Genomic DNA, 17,707 nt, shown 5'->3' with positions numbered 1-17,707 from the left:
AGTGAAGATCATACACAGCTTCAAAGGCCCTCAGCTTAGAACAGACATGGAGGAGATTCTTTAGCCAGAGGGCAGTGAATCTGTGTAATTCATTGTCACAGACCACTGTGGAAGCCAAGTCATTTGGGATATTTAAAGCAGAGGTTGATAGGTTTCTGATTAGTAAAGCAAACTTTACAGAGGAAGGGCAGGAGAATGGGGCTAAGGGGGAAAATAAATCAGCCATGGAGCACACTCAATGGGCCAAATGGCCTATTCTACTCCTATCTCTTATGAACTCTGAGCATGAGAAAGTGAGAGGGAGAGACACACAGAGACAGGCCAGGCAACTTTTGATTTTCTTAATATTCTTCAAATGTTTAATTAACCCAACAGTACTGATACAGTATGAAAGTCTAGAAAACATACAGACTGCGTTCTACTGCTGGTCTAGTGAAGGCCAGCACGCCTTAACACAGAACCCATTCCCCACCACCTCCCTGCTCTTTAAAACGGGCACAGTCTTTGTTTAAAAAAAACTCCTAACTGGCAAAGCTTTTGGCTCTCTTGGCTGCAGGGAAGGATCGGGGGGGGGGGGGGGGGGGGGGGGAGAGAGACTGGAAAGAGCAGAGTGAATGGTTGAGAAGGGAGGGAAATACCCTGCAGCTTCACTCAGTGAAAATGACGCACAGGGATCCCGTTGCCCAGCCAGAACACCAGGGCCCATGGCAGTTGCTCATCACCCAGGAATGCATGTCACTGTTCCTCAGCTGCTGGGGGTCACAAGGTTGGGGGGCAGGAATTAGTGGCCCACCTGTGGGACCACAGTGGGTCTTATGAATGATAAGACACTTATATGATCTCCCCCCCACCCCAAAAAATACCTGGAGTCCTTCAGGTGGAGGTTTCAGCTCAATGCTGGACATGGGGGCTGGAATCACTCCCCTTTCCCACACTGGGGAGTAGGATAAAAGAATGAGGAGAGAGATGTGGGGGGGGGCTGAGGAAGATGAAAGGGGTGAAGAAGAGGACAAGGAGGATGAGAAGGTGAGGGGGGAAAAGGGGAAGTGTGTGCAGAGGACAGTGAGCTCCACTCACAGCCGCTATGCTGAGGGGTCTTGGGGGCTCACTGACTACCTGAGGGGATGATATGTGATCCCTGGATAAGCCCCTCTCCCAAGGTCCCCCACTGCAATATCCAGCCTTGGAGTGATCACAGGCTGGGTGTCTAGGACCTCAGGAGGGTCACCCCACCACACAGCAAGAACCCTCTGCTCTGTCCTACAGGTCTCCAGCCTGCTTTCCAGTACCAGAAACACAAACAGGGTGCCCTGCACAATGGAGAAGGTAAGATTAGTCCCTGAACCCATTACCATCACTGATCCAAGGTTCTGCACATTTTTAACCGAGTCAGGCTCCTCTCTCCTCACCCTCCCCCACCCCAACCATCCCAAACCCATTTGAAACAAGCACCACTGTTGAACAAGGGAGCAAACAAACAGAATACGAGAAAGCGAGGGGATGGGGAGAATGCTGGGACTCTGCAAGGGCGTGGGATGCTCCCAAGCAGACAAGAACCAACCAGCTCCCATGGACGGAAGAGACAGAGAGGGAGGGGTGGGGGGAAGCAATTCATGGGTTGGGCCGTGAGAGCCTGCCCTGCCCCGTTTTTGTTCCTCGTTAAGATGCTACGTTTAAATTCACAATAAAAATCAGCTTGGAAACGGCTGTCGTCTCAGCAACAGAAAGCTTTATAGAAAAGAAAACAAGAACCCAACAAGGAGAACGAGGGTTTCGGAAGGTTGGGAGGGAGGGAGGAAGGAGAGAAAGGGAAGGGGGTTGTCTTCTTTTTTTTTCAATTTTACGCAGGCGTTGGTCACAGCAAGTGGCCTAGTGGTCGTCCTGGCCGTTGGCATCATCCCCGCCATCCTCCTCGCCCTCCTCGCGTTCCTTCCTGCCCTTGCCGTCCTCCAGCTAGAAGTGAAGGGGGAGGAAGAGAGGGAACTCAGTTACTGAGGCTCTAGAACTGGAACCCTGGCAGACAACGCTTCTCACATCCTGGTGGATGCTCAGCTTTAAACTCCATAATCCCCACTCCCTCTCCTGCCCCCCCAACCCAATACACGATAGTCCAAGTCCAATAAACCAACTCAGGTTGGCTGCCTCCTGGATTCCCTCGTAGTTGCCCTGGATCCTCATCACTCTCCTACCCATTTCCACTCCATCACTCTCCTACCCATTTCCACTCACGTATGTGGCAACCACACCTGTATTTGAACAACAGGCTAACTGCTGACCCAGCTCCAGGATGTACCCCCTGCTCTCATACCCAGGACCCAAGTGATGGAGAGGAGCTGACCTGCCCTTTCAACAACTCCACCCTCAGGTCCTGCTCCCCCACCCAGCCTTGCCCTCCATCACCTTCACAGTCCTCTCCTCTATGTGGATGGTCCATCCCCTTCCTGCCACACCAAGGCATTGCCTGCCAATTCTCTCCACTCATTGCCACAGAGCCTTACAAAAATGAAGAAGACCCTTTGGCCCACCTAGGGTCTTTGGCTGACCATGAAACCCATCTAAACCGGACCCACCTGGCCTCTTCTATCCATGAAACTAACAAGTTTTAAACATAGCACCCTATCCTTTGACTCTACTACCTCAGTAAAGCAGCCAAGATCCGATCCATTGCAGACATTCTCTCTTCTCCCGCCCCCCACCAAGCAGAAAATAGAAACGCTCAGAAGTGTGTATCACCACACTTATTTCCTGGACCACAGGGAGATCTGATAAAGGTATATAAAATGATGAGGCCTTTTTTCCCCTCAGGTTGGGTGAGACAAGGTCACAGATTTTGGGTGAAAGGTGAAACACGTAAGAGGACTCTAAGGCAAACTGCTTCACTCAGAGGGTGATGCAGGTGTGAAAAAGGCTACCAGTGGAAGTATAGATGTGGGTTCATTGTAACATTTCAGAGAAGTTTGGATAGGTACATGGATGAGAGGTATAGAGGGCCACTTCAGCTGCAGATAGATGGGACTAGGCCAGGGGTCGGCAACCCGCGGCTCCGGAGCCGCATGCGCCCCTTTGATCTCTGTGCTGCGGCTCCCCGTGGTTTGTTAGTTTTTGAAATGTAATTCGAAATTTGAAGATTATAATGATCTTGTACAATCTAAAAACTTTGTGGAGACCCCATTTCCTGGCACATCAGAACCAGCTCACAATTAGCCACCGTTCCGGCTAAGGGAGCTAGCCTACGGGGGTTTGTGAGTACATGTCTTTTGGAGCATCCGCGCCCACGAGGACGGATTGAGGGAGGCTTTAAATCAAGGCTGTTTAGTTCGAATAAAGTTACCTTTGACTGCAGTGTCTTTATTTTAGCGCTGCATGTAGCGCTACACCGCTACAACGTGTTTTTTATCGCTATTAATATACATCACCACTGCCAATGCCTGACACCCACCAGTGCGCGCTTTCTTTTAATTCTTCGATCCAAGGTAGGCTAACTATGGAGTAACCTTCAACCCGACGTCTTTTTTTCGGAGTTCAAAATGTTTTTGTTGCATGCAGAAATGTAATTTCGTTTTCTCTGCAGGAGTTCATCAATTTCATAAATGCAACACATTATAGTTTGTTTATACATAGCATAAAGGCAAAAAAAACAGTTGTATGCAGTGTTATTTCATTTTAAATGTCAAATGGGTTTTGTGGCTCCCAGTATTTTCTTTTTTGTGGGAAATGGGTCCATATTGGCTCTTTCAGTGGTAAACGTTGCCGACCCCTGGACTAGCAGACCAGGTCAGCACAGAAGACCTGTTTCTATACTGTGGTGCTCTCTGACTAGTAGGAAAAGCGCTGACCTCTGGGGCAGAACACCAGGGTGAGACGAGTATTTAATCCAGCCACTTTCCTCAATAGGAACAGGCTGGTAAGGATCTGCTTACCCAGTGGGCTGGAGGACATTGCAGAGTAGACACCACCCCCACCCCTCTCAACCCAAACCCTTCTCCCAGCCCCTCCTTCACCAGTACCTGCTCCTCCTCTTCATCCTCCAGATCGCCCTCCTCGCCAGTGCCCTCACTCTCCGTCTTCTTTGACTCGCTGCTGCCCTTGGCTCCGCTCCCCTCCTCCATCTTCTCGCTCTTGACTTCTGTCAGGTTTGGTGAGGGAGGAATACGATGGTAGAGTGAAATTTAGACAGTAGGGGGAAAAAAAGAGGGCTTCCAGACCAGCAAAACACATGGGGTGCGCAGGCCCCAATACCTTGCAGAACGCCACAGAGGGTGTGCAGAGAAAAGAAACCATTGTCTCCCCTTCAACACGCCTGCCTCCACTGCTCCCCCAGAGCAAGAGGGGGACATCCACTCCCTCATTGCTCAGTCACCTGTGGGTCAGGAGCATCATCTCCTTCCAACTTCATTGGGAGTTTGTCAACCCGTCTGCACTTACATCCCTCCCCTCTCACAATCTGGGAGACAGCCACAACCCCACCTGACAGGGAGACGACACAGATGACGACGGTCCAGATCCTCAAGGATGGAGATGGGGGAGACCTACCTTTCTGCAAATGGAAACCCACCCAAATTCGCATGAGATTGTGGGAGAGGGAATGAGAAACTGTGGAGTGAGCGTTGAGCCAGACTCCAAGGACATAGTAGTGGTAGTGTAGCAGTTAGCACGGTACTATTAAAGCTCAGGGCATTCTGCAGTACTGAGTTCATTTCCAGAGTCTCTGTACGTCCTCCTTGTGGAATGCATGGGTTTTCTCAGTCCTTTGCTTTCTTCCCACAGTTCAAAGACATACAGTGTAGGCTAAATGATTATAGTAAATTGTCCCATGATTAGGTCAGCCTTAATTGGATTTGTCAGGGGTTGCTAGGGCGGCATGGATTAAAGGGCCGAGAGGTCCTACTCCGTGCTGTATTGCTAAATAAATAAAATAGATAGTCGACCTCGATCTCCAGGGTGGGGTGCGTGGTTCATTTTGGCCCTGTCTGCGCACTTCCTGTGACCCTGTGCTTTTTATAAATATGACCAGATTCAGACACTTAGCCTGTCAATCCTCCTCAGCCATTCAATAAGCACGGCTGATCTGGCTGTGGTCTCAGTTCCACTTTAATTCCCCTTTTCCCCATCACCCTCATCTCCCCCAGCTGTGTCCCTTACTTCCAATCTCACCGACCAGTGCAAACAACTCTATCATAAATTATGTAAGTTTCTATGCAAACCCCCTTATATTCTTCTAAATTCCAACCTGCAGTAGAGAGTTGAGTTTCGTGCGGGTCAGATCAATAAGCTGTTTGCAATTAGCCCGCAGTCTGTGGGTGAAAATCTAGGAGGAATTGTTCGGAATGTGGGGTGGGGGTTGAATTAAACAGTATCAAGGTCGGACTGATTTGAATGGCAGGCATGGATAAAATAGGTCGAAAAGCCTGCTCCCTCACAAAATGACTCTGACCTTGTCAGACAGACAGATCCTGCACTGAAACAGTCCTTTCAGCCTATCCAATCCATACTGGCCAGCAACCAGCCTTACACCAATCCTGTTTCACTGCTACCCCCACCCCCCGCTTCCACATTCCCACTGACACCCTCAGATTCTTACCTACACCAAGACACTGTAGAGAATAATTAACCCACCAATCTATTTGTCCCTGGGTCATGGGAGGGAACTAGAGACCCTGGGGAAAATACAGGGTGTCTCAGAGTGCGCGCAAACTCCAAAGACAGACAAATAGTGGTGGAACCCTGGTGTCTAGCACTAGGAGGCTGTGGGACACCATACTGCCCCCAAGTCTTGCCTGTAGGAAAGGCAAGTGTGGAGGCAGATCACCCAAACTTCACAGTGAGGCAGTGGGATATAATCACAGTCTCCTGTGTGAGCCTGTAGTCACGAATAGTGGGAATGGAGAGAAGAGGCTAACCTGACTGGCTTGACTGTTCCTTCTCTATCTTCTCCAGGCTGTCAAGCAACGAGTCCACCTTGCTTTTGATCAGCGTCAGTTCCTTTTTGATGGTGGCCAGGTCGTTGGCTTTCACTTGTCGGCGGCGCGGGGTGCGGGCAAAAGGGCGAAGACACAACACTGTGAGTACATGGGTGGGGTAGACACAAACATCCCCACCCACCCCCACCTCGACCCCTCGACACACTCCACCCACCCATGGACCGTGGATAGTGTGAGATGAGACGGTGCGGGGAGAATCTCAGCCCATGTCTGACCCTGTACCTGGGAGTGTGAGACGAGATGGTGTGGGGAGAACTTCACCCTGTGTCTGGGAATGAGACAAGATGTTGTGGAGTGAACCTCACCCTGTGTGTGACCTGTACCTGGGAGTGTGTGATGGGATGATGCAGAGGGAGTCCCACCTTGTGTCTGACCCTGGAGCAGCACTGGTCGAGGGTCGAGGACGCACACGATGACAGAACCTCTGACGCCAGTACCTGGTTTCCCCGACGATGCAGACTTCTGACCGGATTTGCTGTTGAAGCTCCCCTTGCCTCTCCTTGGAACAGGGACTGTGACCCGTGGGCGCTTGGCAATGGTCACAGGCCTGGGCAATGGGGGAGGCACCCTGCTGGGATAGGGGTACATCCTACAGTGTATGAGGGGTACAATAGTTAGAAATGGTCACATCTCCCATCCTCTCCCAACACAATGATGCACTCACAAAGAGGCAAGCCAGCAGCTCTACTTCGTTCAGTTTGAGATCTGATACATACTTTCAGCAAATCCCCACAGATGTACCGTGGAGAGCATTCTGACTGGTTGCACCACTGGATCGAGAGAAACTACAGTGGATTGTAGACACAGCTAGCAATCAAGAACACAATCCTCCCCACCCATTAAGGACATCTCCCAAGACGGTGCTTCAAGAAGATAGCATCAGTCATTAAAGACTCTCATCCAGGACATGCCCTCGTCTCATTACTACCAGTGGGGAGGAATTACAGGAGTCTTGAGACATCCAACACAGCATTTCAGGAACAGCTTCTTCCCTTCCGTCATCAAAATTCTGAACTCATGAACATTACCTCACCATTCTTTCTTTATTGTCACCTGTAGTTATGTTGTGTACTGCTACAAAACAACAGAGATAATAAACCTGCCAGCCCTCCTCACCCTAGTACCAGACTTTTATTTGTGATGGGCTGTGGAAGACTGTCTCCCACAGAACAATACCATCATCCCAGTAATCTTCAAACGCCACAGGGGTTCAAACCTCGGACTCTGTTGCTGTGAGGTACACAGGAGGCAATTCAGGGGTTTTACTGGAAGAAAAGACTGGAGCTTTAAAGAACAAGAGGGAGGCCAACACCATGAAGGAGGAATCATCATTTTCCAAGAAGGACTGGGAAGTTGAGCCTACACTCAAAGGGAGTTTACGGGAATTAGAGGTCATCTTATTTAAAGGTGCCATATTCTACAAAGATGGTTTGATGGGGCAGATATTGAGAGGGTGCTTCCCCGGTAAGGGGCGAGAAAATCCTAGAACCGTAGGGCAATAGCATCGGATGAGGTGCCATCTGGTTAAGATGGAGACTGAGGAATTTCTGTGGCAGGAATGGGGAATCTTTCCTCTTGAGAGCTAGGGAGGTTAAGTTACCAGGACTGAAGGATGGGAAGGTGGGAGTCAGATGGGGATAGAGGAATCACAGTGCACTGCAGCACAAAAACAATCACCCTATATACCTGTCATAACTTTTTAAACCTAAGATCTCCCCTCATTTTCCTTCACTTCAGGGAATAAACCCCTAACCTATAACTTTCTGTAGAAGTCAGGTCAAGTCCCAGCAACATCCATGGATTTTCTCTCATTCTTTTAAGTTCTAATATTTTTCCTGAATGTCAGTGAGCAGAACTGCACACAATACTCTAAATTTGGCCTCACTAATGACTCAGTTTCAAAATAATATGAGGGAGAGGAGGAGATGAAAACAAATTACTGGATATATTCAAGGTTGGGACAGAAGGGTTACTCCCAGTCCAGTCAGGGAACTCAACCTCTAAACATACAGTTCGTATCAGTGGAGAGGAGGTAGTGTTGCTTGCATTCACCCACACTCCCCCCACCGTCATCGCTTCCCATGGCCACCCCGCTGGAGGTGAGGAATGGTGAACCCCTCCTCGTGACAGTACAGGCAAATATTTCACAGGAGAGGGAGGCAGGTTGGTTTTAGGCAACTCTTACCGGGTTAGCGATGGGATCTCGTATGCTTCCGACTGTCTAGTTGGGGGTGCACTGAGGTTGGCAGGTATGGGGAAGGAAGAGAGAAAATAAAGGATTACTTCCACATCCCACACAGTCAGCAAACTCAGAATATACTCCACTCTCATCACAAACCAATCCTTAACCCCAATATCCAAGTCCTCATCTTGAGACCACCCCTCCACCTATAGCTCTCCCATCCCTTTCGCTGCCTCTTGGCTACTTCTCCCTTGCCCTGAGGGTCTCATCCTTCTTCCCTTGGACTGTCCCGTGAACCTATCCTGAGTCACTGCTCTCTCCACCCTTCAACCTGAGATCACCACAGTCACTCACCCTCAACCCTTGCCTGGGGTCACTGTTATCCCTCAGTGCTCTCCGTCCCCGGACACTTGGACCTGGGGTCAACCCTCTCCTAAGACTACTGTTTCTTGACCTGTCTTTCCTTGGGATTGAGTGGGAAAATGAATCGGCCATGATTGAATGGTGCAGCAGACCCAATGGACTGAATGCCCCAATTCTGCTTCTGTGTATTATAATCTGACCCTTAAACAGGGGGGGTTATGGGAAGGGTGGTCACCACCCTGCTCCCCACACCCTCACATTGGGACCACTGTTCACCAGCCTCATACACCCCCACATCCAAGCCCTTGTGCCATGATGCTGCTCCACTCCCCACCATGCTTGTAGGAGGAAAACCAGGGCAAACTATGGGACTGGGTTGTCAGGGCTGGGGTTACGTGGTGTAAGGCCAGTGGATCACACCATGTGGGGAGGTTTCCTTACCTGTCATAGAAGTCGGTCCTGTAGTAGTCATAGTCCAGGTCAGAGGTGGACCTGTGAAGATAGAGAGAGGGGCATTTCCAGCGAGGACAGAGAGGTGTCTGAGACAAGGGGGCAGGATTAGGGACCAGCCAGGTGATAGTGGAGGAGGAGGAAGGGGCGGCGAAGATTCCAATACAGAACCCACTCTCTGAAGGGTAAGTGGAGGCCCTCACTACACAGAAGTATCCTGACAAACACCCAAAGGCTATGAACCAAGTGCCAGTCAACAGGGATACATGTGGATGGGGACCTGTAGTGATACTGAAGGACCTGCCTCTGCATTGTATATAGGAGTGGCTACTCCCTGTGTATCACCACACCACAGGCTCTTGGAGAAAAGCACAATGACAGAGGGGCGCAGTGAGATGGAGCAGGGATGCTTTGAAGGAGGGCGAAGAGACCACCAAATCTCCCCCACACACACACTCACAGAAGGGGTTCCTCTGCTCAGGAGCAGGGAGCTTCCCACCCTCCCCTCACCAATCGTTGTTGGGATCTGGGTGAAGGCAGGAGAGGATGGGGCAGAAGATGCAGTGCAAGCAGACTCACCCATACATGTCGGAAGCAGATCTCTTCTGGCCACTCTTGGGTCTGTTGGGTTTGGGCTCCCCAGCCAGGTTGATGTCTGTAACACAATGCAGGCACAGAGAATCAGCTAGAGTCATGGCCTGGTTTCAAGTTTAATTTTCATTCAATCATACTTGAATTTAGCCACATGAAATCACATTGCTCCAGGGCCAAGGTGCAAAAGCACACACAGTACATAGCACAAACAGCACATTGTTATGATTTCAGAAAAACAGTCACAAAGAAAATATAACCCAAGTCCCTGAGTTGTCCTGGTCCAACTTGAAATGCACTGACCATGAAATCCCATCTGCCGATATCCCTCCAAACCTCTCCCCTTTGTATAATTACCTCGGCAGTTTTCAGATCTGCCTGTGTTAACAATTTCTGACAGCTCATTCCTAGCATGAAGCTGCTCTTGATGTCTCTCACCTCTGTTCTTGAACCTATGACCTCTCACCTTTAGCACCTCCTTCTCTGGAAAAAGACTAGATTATGCATCTTGTTTAGGTTGAAGGTTGAGGTCACCCCTCAATTTCTTTTGTACCAGGGAATGAAGCTGGTATCTACCCAACCTTTCCTTTGAGGGGTGGAACATGCAAAACACACAGCGTTAAGCTTATCTGATCAACAAACCTGATAACACCCCAAGACCAGAGCCCTAATTCTATTGTGGAGGTGCTGGGCACTGAAGTCAAGGTTAGTTGCGAGTGTAAAGTGAATACAAAATGAAAGCCTTTCTCTTCTTCAGCCTTGTCTTTCCAACCGTCACCACCCATATCCTCTTGCCTTTCCCCTCTTATGTGGATCCACCTATCACCTGCAAATTCGTGCTCCTCTGCCATTAGATTTCAGAACAGTCCATGGACCCTTTCTTCCACTATTTATATCTTATTTTAAAATTGCTAAGTTACAATGTCTTGCACTGTACTGCTCCCACAAAACAACAAATTTCTTAATGTCAGTGATTTCCCTACTCTTCCTGTTCTAGTTTCTACTCCACTTCCTTTCCAATAATGATGAGGGCCTCAGCCCAAAATGGGAACTCAGCAGTTATTACACATGCCTGACTGCCTCTTGGGATGGTGCTAGTGAATTTGCTGCATTATTTCGGACAGGATTTGAGAAAGGTATAGACCCAGGAGGGGTAAAACCATGTGAACCTCAAACCTGCTCCAGACACTCACTGTTATCTGTCCCAATTACCCTGATCATTCAAACATTCTGAACTCCTCTTTAAGGACCCTTGATAGCCATGCCTCCACACCTCTCCCCCCTTCACTGGTCCGGTTCTCTCCATCATTCCAGAATCATGCATGGATTAATCAGCCACTGTGAATTGTCCCCAGTGAAGGTGAGAGCCTAAGGGAGAAAGGGAGTAGAGGGAAAGTGAAGGCAAGGTGAAGAGGACAGGGGAAGATGAAAGACACGGAATGGGAGAGAATGAGGAGATGACAACAGGAGAGTGGGTGAGTGAGCAAGAATGCAATGTAGAGAATGTGTGATCAATGGAGATGGTTTCAGGGATGTGCTCACACCCCCCCCACAAATCTTATCTTCTACCCTCCCTAGAGGTAAACATGGACCTTTGCAGATTGTGAATCCCGTACTCAGCACCTTGCAGGGTCCTAACATAAAGGGGGCAGGGTTCAGGTGTTCCAACCCCATGAAGCCCACCCCTTCTCACCACCCCCCATGCCCCGGTACCCAGCTCACCCAGTGGCTGCCCTGCGATAATCCTGCCGTCTTCAGCTGCCACAGCCGTTCGAGCAGTCCTCTCGTTAGCATACTGGACAAAGGCATAGCCCTTGTGTACTGAACAGCCCACAATCTTGCCGTACTTGGCAAAGAGGGCCTCCACATCCGTCTTCTTCACCACAGCTGTGTTAAGGTTACCGATGAAGACCCGGGAGTTCAGAGAGCGCGGGTCGTTCTTGTTGGTCACATTGCTGGCCATCAGTTTGGTAGCCATGAGGCTCTCGTAGCTCTGGTTGGGTAGGCAGTTGGCATTTCCATTGCGAGTAAGGGAGGGAGAGAGAAGGAAAAAAACCAAGTGCAGCACATTAGCTCCTCTGTCTCTGGCCCCTTGCCCTTTCTTCACCTTAACCATTTTGATTACTGGCAAGGCCCCCCTGCCTTTAGCCTCTCAACCACACCTACCTCCTGGTTCAACGTTTACTGCTGTCAGACCGCATCCCCGTTGAACCACAGGTACACGTCTCTTCCTCCCTCCTCCACCCCCCACACTGCCAAGTGCCAACATTAACACATCATGCCGCAGTTGTGGCCTCACCAACCAGCAGTGGCAGCGTGGGGTGTCGCAGCAGGGTCATACTGCCAGCTGGTCTCATGTGACGAAGGCATCCAAGTCTACAGATCTCACTGAATCCAAGATGTAGCCCGGACACCTTTCCACATGCCAGATCTGCTTCGGAACACCTCAGTCCACTGCAGGAGTGCTGAGCCCATTTTGGATGCTGAGGAGGAAAAGGCCACCCCAGCCCCCTAGGGGTCTGGCGTACAGAGGAGAATGTGGTAGGAATCATTTAGTCTAGGGTCATCAGGCCATGTTGAGCAGGAGGAAGAAGCCATGCGCGTTTCTCTCCCAGCAACACTGCCCATGGGTGCAGGCCCTGCACTCCAGAGCCCCCCCAGGACCGCACAAAGCTGGGACATCCTGCTGGAGGTAGAACGGGTGGACAGTGGTGCAGGAGTAGAGGAATGGCACCTCAGCTTTAGCAATGAACACTGTCCAAACAGCAACCATCACTACAAAACAGCTACAAGGCAGGCTTCCAGGAAACTTTTACACAAGAGATCAGGAAGTCCAGGCAACCGTGCAAGATACAGTCGACTTTTCTTAAACCAGGGTGTCAATGAAGTACAAAAGCAAGCCCTTTGAGCCTGCTCCACATTTCAAAAGGACGAAGGCTCAGCTTATAGTTCAGCCCCATTTTTCATTCCGACTGCTACACCAGATGCATGTCACTCTCAAACTTGAAATTAATTCAGTGACCAGGTGCAGCAACCACCCCGCCACTGGGGAGAGAATTCCAGAATCACATCGCCTCTGGGCAAAGGGCATCTCCCCCTATTTTCATCCTGAATGGCCAAAACTCTTTTTTCCTAAGACTCTTCCCTGGATGCCCCAGCTAGTGCAAGCATTAAAGCTCCAATGTCAACGAGGCCTTTTCTTATTTTTCAGAGCTATCCATCCATTCAAGACCTTACTGAAATGTGGAACAGCTCTCAAAGTGGTTTGATGCCATAGGAGCACAGAATTTACAGGTCATCCTGCTCAAGTGGGGCCTTTGCTATTTAAACCTCCTCTCCGTCCCCCCAGCTGATAAACACCATCCTTCCTGCTCCCTTTACAGCTCTCTGAGACCACACTGCAACTTCTGAAGACACACAAGGTGGCAGGCACTGGAACCTGGAGCAAAGAACAAATTGCTGGAGGAAACTCAGCTGTCCGGGCAGCATCCACTCAGGGAAATGGATGCTTCTAGTCAGGACTCTTTCTCTGGACTGTCCATTACCCCATCCGACCCACTGAGCTCCCCCAACAGCTCATTGTTTTTGCTTCAGTTTCCAAATTCTCTAAGCTCTTCAGGAATCATTGAAGGAAAAGGCTTGGGATGGGGAAAACAAGTAATTGGGTCGTGTCTGTGGAGGAAGGGAGATAGAGGCAATGTTTCAGGTCTGTGACTGCCCCACACTGGAGAGCCAGGCATAGGTGAAGAGTTGACAGCCTGAAAGGTCGTCTCCATTTTGCTCCTGGCTGAATGTCTGCAACTTTCTCCGTGCTTCAGACCTGTGGAACTTTGCTTTGTGATCGTCAGCAGAAATGGAAGTGGGAGTGAAGGGGCAGTGAAATGGGGTCTTACAAATTAGGAAAAGAGTACACAGGGTAATTCAGGCATCATCTTTCCTCACTACACTGGATTAGCTGGAAGGGATGGGAAGGGGTAACCCCACCCTGTTCACTCGGTGACATCTCTCTACCCCTGGCTGACAATCCTTGCAAAGATTAGAAATGGTGAGCTGATTTGTTCATGATCATGTCCCTCAGTTTCCCATTCTACCCCACTACCCTCACTTTCTCTAACATCCAGAAATTTATCAAATCTCTGGAATTAATTCCTCTGGTTCATCAACTCAGGAAAAACATATTTCTCAACGGCCCCCCTCACCCCCACCGTCAGACCCAGACCGCAGTTGAGGCAAGAAGCTTCCCTGCATCCACTTTGCTGAGTCTTGGTAAGAATTTTTTCTCAAGTTTCAATTATCTCCATTCTCATTGTAAGTCTGCTCATTCTCTCCCCCACTGCAAACCCAGCACCCTGAGACAATCACTTCCCCCAAGGAGTTCTGCATTTGGGCAAAGGAACTGCACACACACTGCTCCAGGTGAGGTCTGAACAGGGCCACATCTCAGTAGTGAGAGTTTCCAATGCTGTACTCAAACCCTCACTTAAGAGGAACCAACACACCATTTACGTTCTTAATCCCTTGCTACACCTTCAGACATGGAAAATACACCTTTGAACACTGATGTTACCTGATCTCACGTTGAATAAACACACCCCTTCTGCACAAGCCTCATTTTCTCCCCTCATATCCCATCTGACATGTCCATGTCCACACACCCTTTTACAATCTTCTCCCTACTCACAATCCCACCCAGTCAGGACACTTGGGAGTTTGGATTCCTCCAAGACTCATCACGGCTGGGACTCAGGCCTGTCACTAACAGTACAACCTGTCAACTCCAAGTAAACATACACTGCTCTTTGCCTCCTGTCCAGTAACTAATTCTTAACCTACACAACCTCAAATGACCATATCAAAAACCTGAATACAGGTCATCCCCCAGGTTACAAAGGTACAACTGGACACAGGTCCTCCTCCAGGGTGACAAACACATAACTGGATACAGTCCCCCCCCCCCCCCCCAAAGTTACAAATGCACAACTGGACACAGGTCCTCCCCCAGGTTACAAACACACAACTAGACACAGGTCCTTCCCGCAGTTACAAACACACAACTCAGCACATGTCCCCCCCCCCCCCCCCCAATGTTACAAATATATAACTGGATACAGGTTCTCCCTCAGGTTACAAATGCACAACTGGATACAGGTCCTCCCCATGTTACAAATATATAACTGGATTCCTCCCCCAGGTTACAAATGCACAACTGGATACGGGTCCTCCCCCAGGTTACAAGTTGTTCTGGAGCTTGTACAAGTGTTTGGGAGTACAGTGGGATACATTTGAGGGTTGTAGCATCTTCTGCCAGCTGGGTGTTCTTTGCAGCTGGATTCCTGACTTGCAAACAGTTGATGTTATGAAGAGATCTCAGGAATAGAATTTGTCTCTGAGGAAGGCCTGTACACCATTCCAGTCCCCACCCCCACAGCTTCTCGTCACAACCAGCACTTCAGTCAAACATGATTTTCTCTTCATGGATCAATGCCTCCTTATTCCCAGTGTCAGTACAGAAAGAGATAGAGAGGTGCACAGAAATTGTCCTTTCAGCCCACCACTGGCCCTCAGCCACCCATTTAAACCACATCAACATTAAATTTTATTTTTTTAACCTTCCCAACATTCCCATCAACCTTCCCCCCTCCCCCATGCTGGAACACAATTTCCAGCACAATTAACCCCCTGACCTGCACACAGTTGGGATGTGGGAAGAAACCAAGCACAACCGCAGGGTGAACGTGCAAATTCCGCACAGAAAGAGCGATTGAGGGCAGGACTGGACAAAGGTCTTTGCCACTGGTAGGCAGCAATTCTATGATTTAGCAAAACACCAGTCAAAGCAGATGGAGCCATAGAGACTGGAATATGGAAATAGAAATGAACTGCTAGAGGAACACAGTGGCCCACACAGCATCTGTGGAGGAAAGTACCCTTTGCCTGGAGGGTAGAGGGGAAATAACCTCCTATCCACCCTTTCAGAGCACTTACCCAGGTGCCAGTAGAACAGGGTTCCCTTTAAAACAGATTCCTCAACAGCTCTTTCTTGCATCAGCCACGCACCCTTCAATTCCCTCCCCAGGCTATGTGTCTCCTTGCATACCCTGGGAATGATTGGGAGAACAGCAATATACAGACTGTGCACCGTTAGAATGGCATAGTGTCTCTGCTCAAATTTGAACTCTGCTGAGGATCAAAGTCAGTCTGCAGATGGACAGTGTCCCCATCCAACCCCACCTGTGCACCTCATCACTGCAAATCACAAACTCCAACGGCACAGAAACAGACCCTTCCGCCTGACTTGTCCTTACCAACTGCAGTATCAGTCTACACCAATCCCATATGCCTGCATATCCTTCTAAGCTTTTCCCATCCAAAAGCCTTTTAAACATAGTACTGTACACTTCCTCCAGCAGTTCATTCCAGATAACCAGACCATGTGGAAGAACGCAACTGTAATTGGACCCACATCCTCTGGCAATTCATTCCAGATAACCAGCTCCTGTGGGAGAACTTACCACTCAGGTCTCCTTTGAATTTTCCATCCTCATGTATACAACCTGTGCCCTCTGGCTCTAGACATCTGTACCACAGGAAGAAAGGAAACACACACACACAAAATGCTGGAGGAACTCAGCAGGCCAGGCAGCATCTATGGAAAAGAGTAATCAGTTGACGTTTTGGGCCGAGATATTCACAAAGAGATTTCCAAAGATGCTGCCTGGCCTGCTGAGTTCCTCCAGCATTGTGTTGCTTTGGATTTCCAGCAGATTTTCTCCGGTTTGTGGCCCTCAAGATGAAAATCTACTCATCTCATCTATGATTCTCCTGATTTTATGAACCTCTATTAGTCCATCCCTCAGCCTCTTGCATTCTGTCAATCTTTCTGTGTAACTACAGCCCTGCATTCCAGGCAATCCCTATGGGGTGGCAACCCAAATTACAGGCAGAACTCCAAATATGCTGGAACTGGAAAGAGATTCTAAGCCTGGGCAAGCCTGTACAGCAACACACTCTGTAAGCAGATGGCTTACTGTACTGATCACAGCCAGTACAGTTGCTTTTCCAGAGTTCCGGTATGACCTTGGTTTGATCCAAACATGCGGAATAGGCACGCTCTCCTTGTGACGGGTCTCCTGGGTGCTCAGGTTTCCTCTCACAGCACAAAGGTGGGTAGGTTAGAGCCATTGAGAGATACAGCAATGGAAACAGGTCCTTTTCCCAGGCATGTGCAATGACCATCACTTGCACTAAACCAAAACCAACTTTAATGTTGTTTTTAATTGGCTTTGAAAATCATCTAGTGTAAACAGGTGCAAGGAGAATGTGTCTGTATGTGTGTCCAGGGGCTGGGGGAGAGGAGTTAGTGAGTATAAGAGAACAGGATATGGGGTAGCAAAAGCAGAGGGAGGGTGGGAGAAAGAATGCGACTACTCGGAGTCAGCATTCATTCAACTGGCTGAATGGCCTCCCTCTATCCTAAGGAAGAGATTTGTTAAACCTTTCAGTCACTGGGTTACGCCTGAAGCCCAGTCATGGTTAAAAAATTAGTAGCCAACACATACACGCAGCAAGATCTTTTGCAAAGGGAATGAGTCTTTGCCAGGAATACCAGCCATGTGATCTGCAGCTTGGACCTTGGACATTCAATGTGATGGGCTATCACCATCACCTTTTCAACGTGCAAGATGTCTCCAACCCTGCCTCATCTATCCACAGCTAGCATTTCTTTCTATAGTTCTTCACCCTCAGGACCGCAGAGGTATGTTTACCCTAACACTGGATGTTAATCTTAGAAACAAATGGATTTCCCCTGGGTGCTGCAGTTTCTTTCCACATAAACACATGAAGGGTCAGTATGTTAATAATTAGTGTGTGAATTGTGTTCCGTATGGACAAGGAATAGAATTGTGACTCTGCGCTGAAGGGCCTATGCTGCATGATCCTCTGTTCCTGGGTAATTCTAAGGGCACTTCAGGCTCCCTCTCAGTGTTCACCTCTCTCTCTCTCTAGGAAACTACTTCACACTCAGTTCTATAATAAATCTTGCTAAGAACCTTTTTCAAACTTTTTAAGGTGGTGGTGATCAGAAATGGTCAGTCAAGTGTTTAGAGCCACTGCCTCACAGCTCTGGCAATCCAAGTTC

At 49.2% G+C, this 17,707-nt stretch overlaps 1 protein-coding gene across 8 annotated transcripts in view; it reads right to left on the bottom strand.

Annotated features, from left to right (window-relative positions):
- Positions 1-1,709: 1,709 nt before the first annotated feature.
- hnrnpc (heterogeneous nuclear ribonucleoprotein C) overlaps positions 1,710-17,707 on the bottom strand; it is a 28,567-nt gene continuing 12,569 nt past the window's right edge. For 5 of the 8 annotated variants that reach the window (XM_059951547.1, XM_059951552.1, XM_059951549.1 and 2 more), the window contains 8 exons: positions 11,290-11,560; positions 9,556-9,631; positions 8,968-9,018; positions 8,167-8,217; positions 6,305-6,570; positions 5,901-6,014; positions 4,008-4,126; positions 1,710-1,953 (listed from right to left, as the gene is read on the bottom strand). In XM_059951547.1, the coding sequence (XP_059807530.1) occupies positions 1,870-1,953; positions 4,008-4,126; positions 5,901-6,014; positions 6,305-6,570; positions 8,167-8,217; positions 8,968-9,018; positions 9,556-9,631; positions 11,290-11,560 (1,032 nt within the window). In that variant the 3' untranslated portion in view covers positions 1,710-1,869. Of the gene's footprint in view, positions 1,954-4,007; positions 4,127-5,900; positions 6,040-6,304; positions 6,571-8,166; positions 8,218-8,967; positions 9,019-9,555; positions 9,632-11,289; positions 11,561-17,707 lie in introns of all 8 variants that reach the window. The other 3 variants (XM_059951550.1, XM_059951554.1, XM_059951553.1) reach the window with 3 other exon arrangements.

This window comes from Hypanus sabinus, chromosome 26, assembly GCF_030144855.1.
Source record: "Hypanus sabinus isolate sHypSab1 chromosome 26, sHypSab1.hap1, whole genome shotgun sequence".
Taxonomy (NCBI): domain Eukaryota; kingdom Metazoa; phylum Chordata; class Chondrichthyes; order Myliobatiformes; family Dasyatidae; genus Hypanus; species Hypanus sabinus.
The sequence above is the reverse complement of the archived record's forward strand: the minus strand, read 5'-3'. Positions and strand labels throughout refer to the sequence as shown.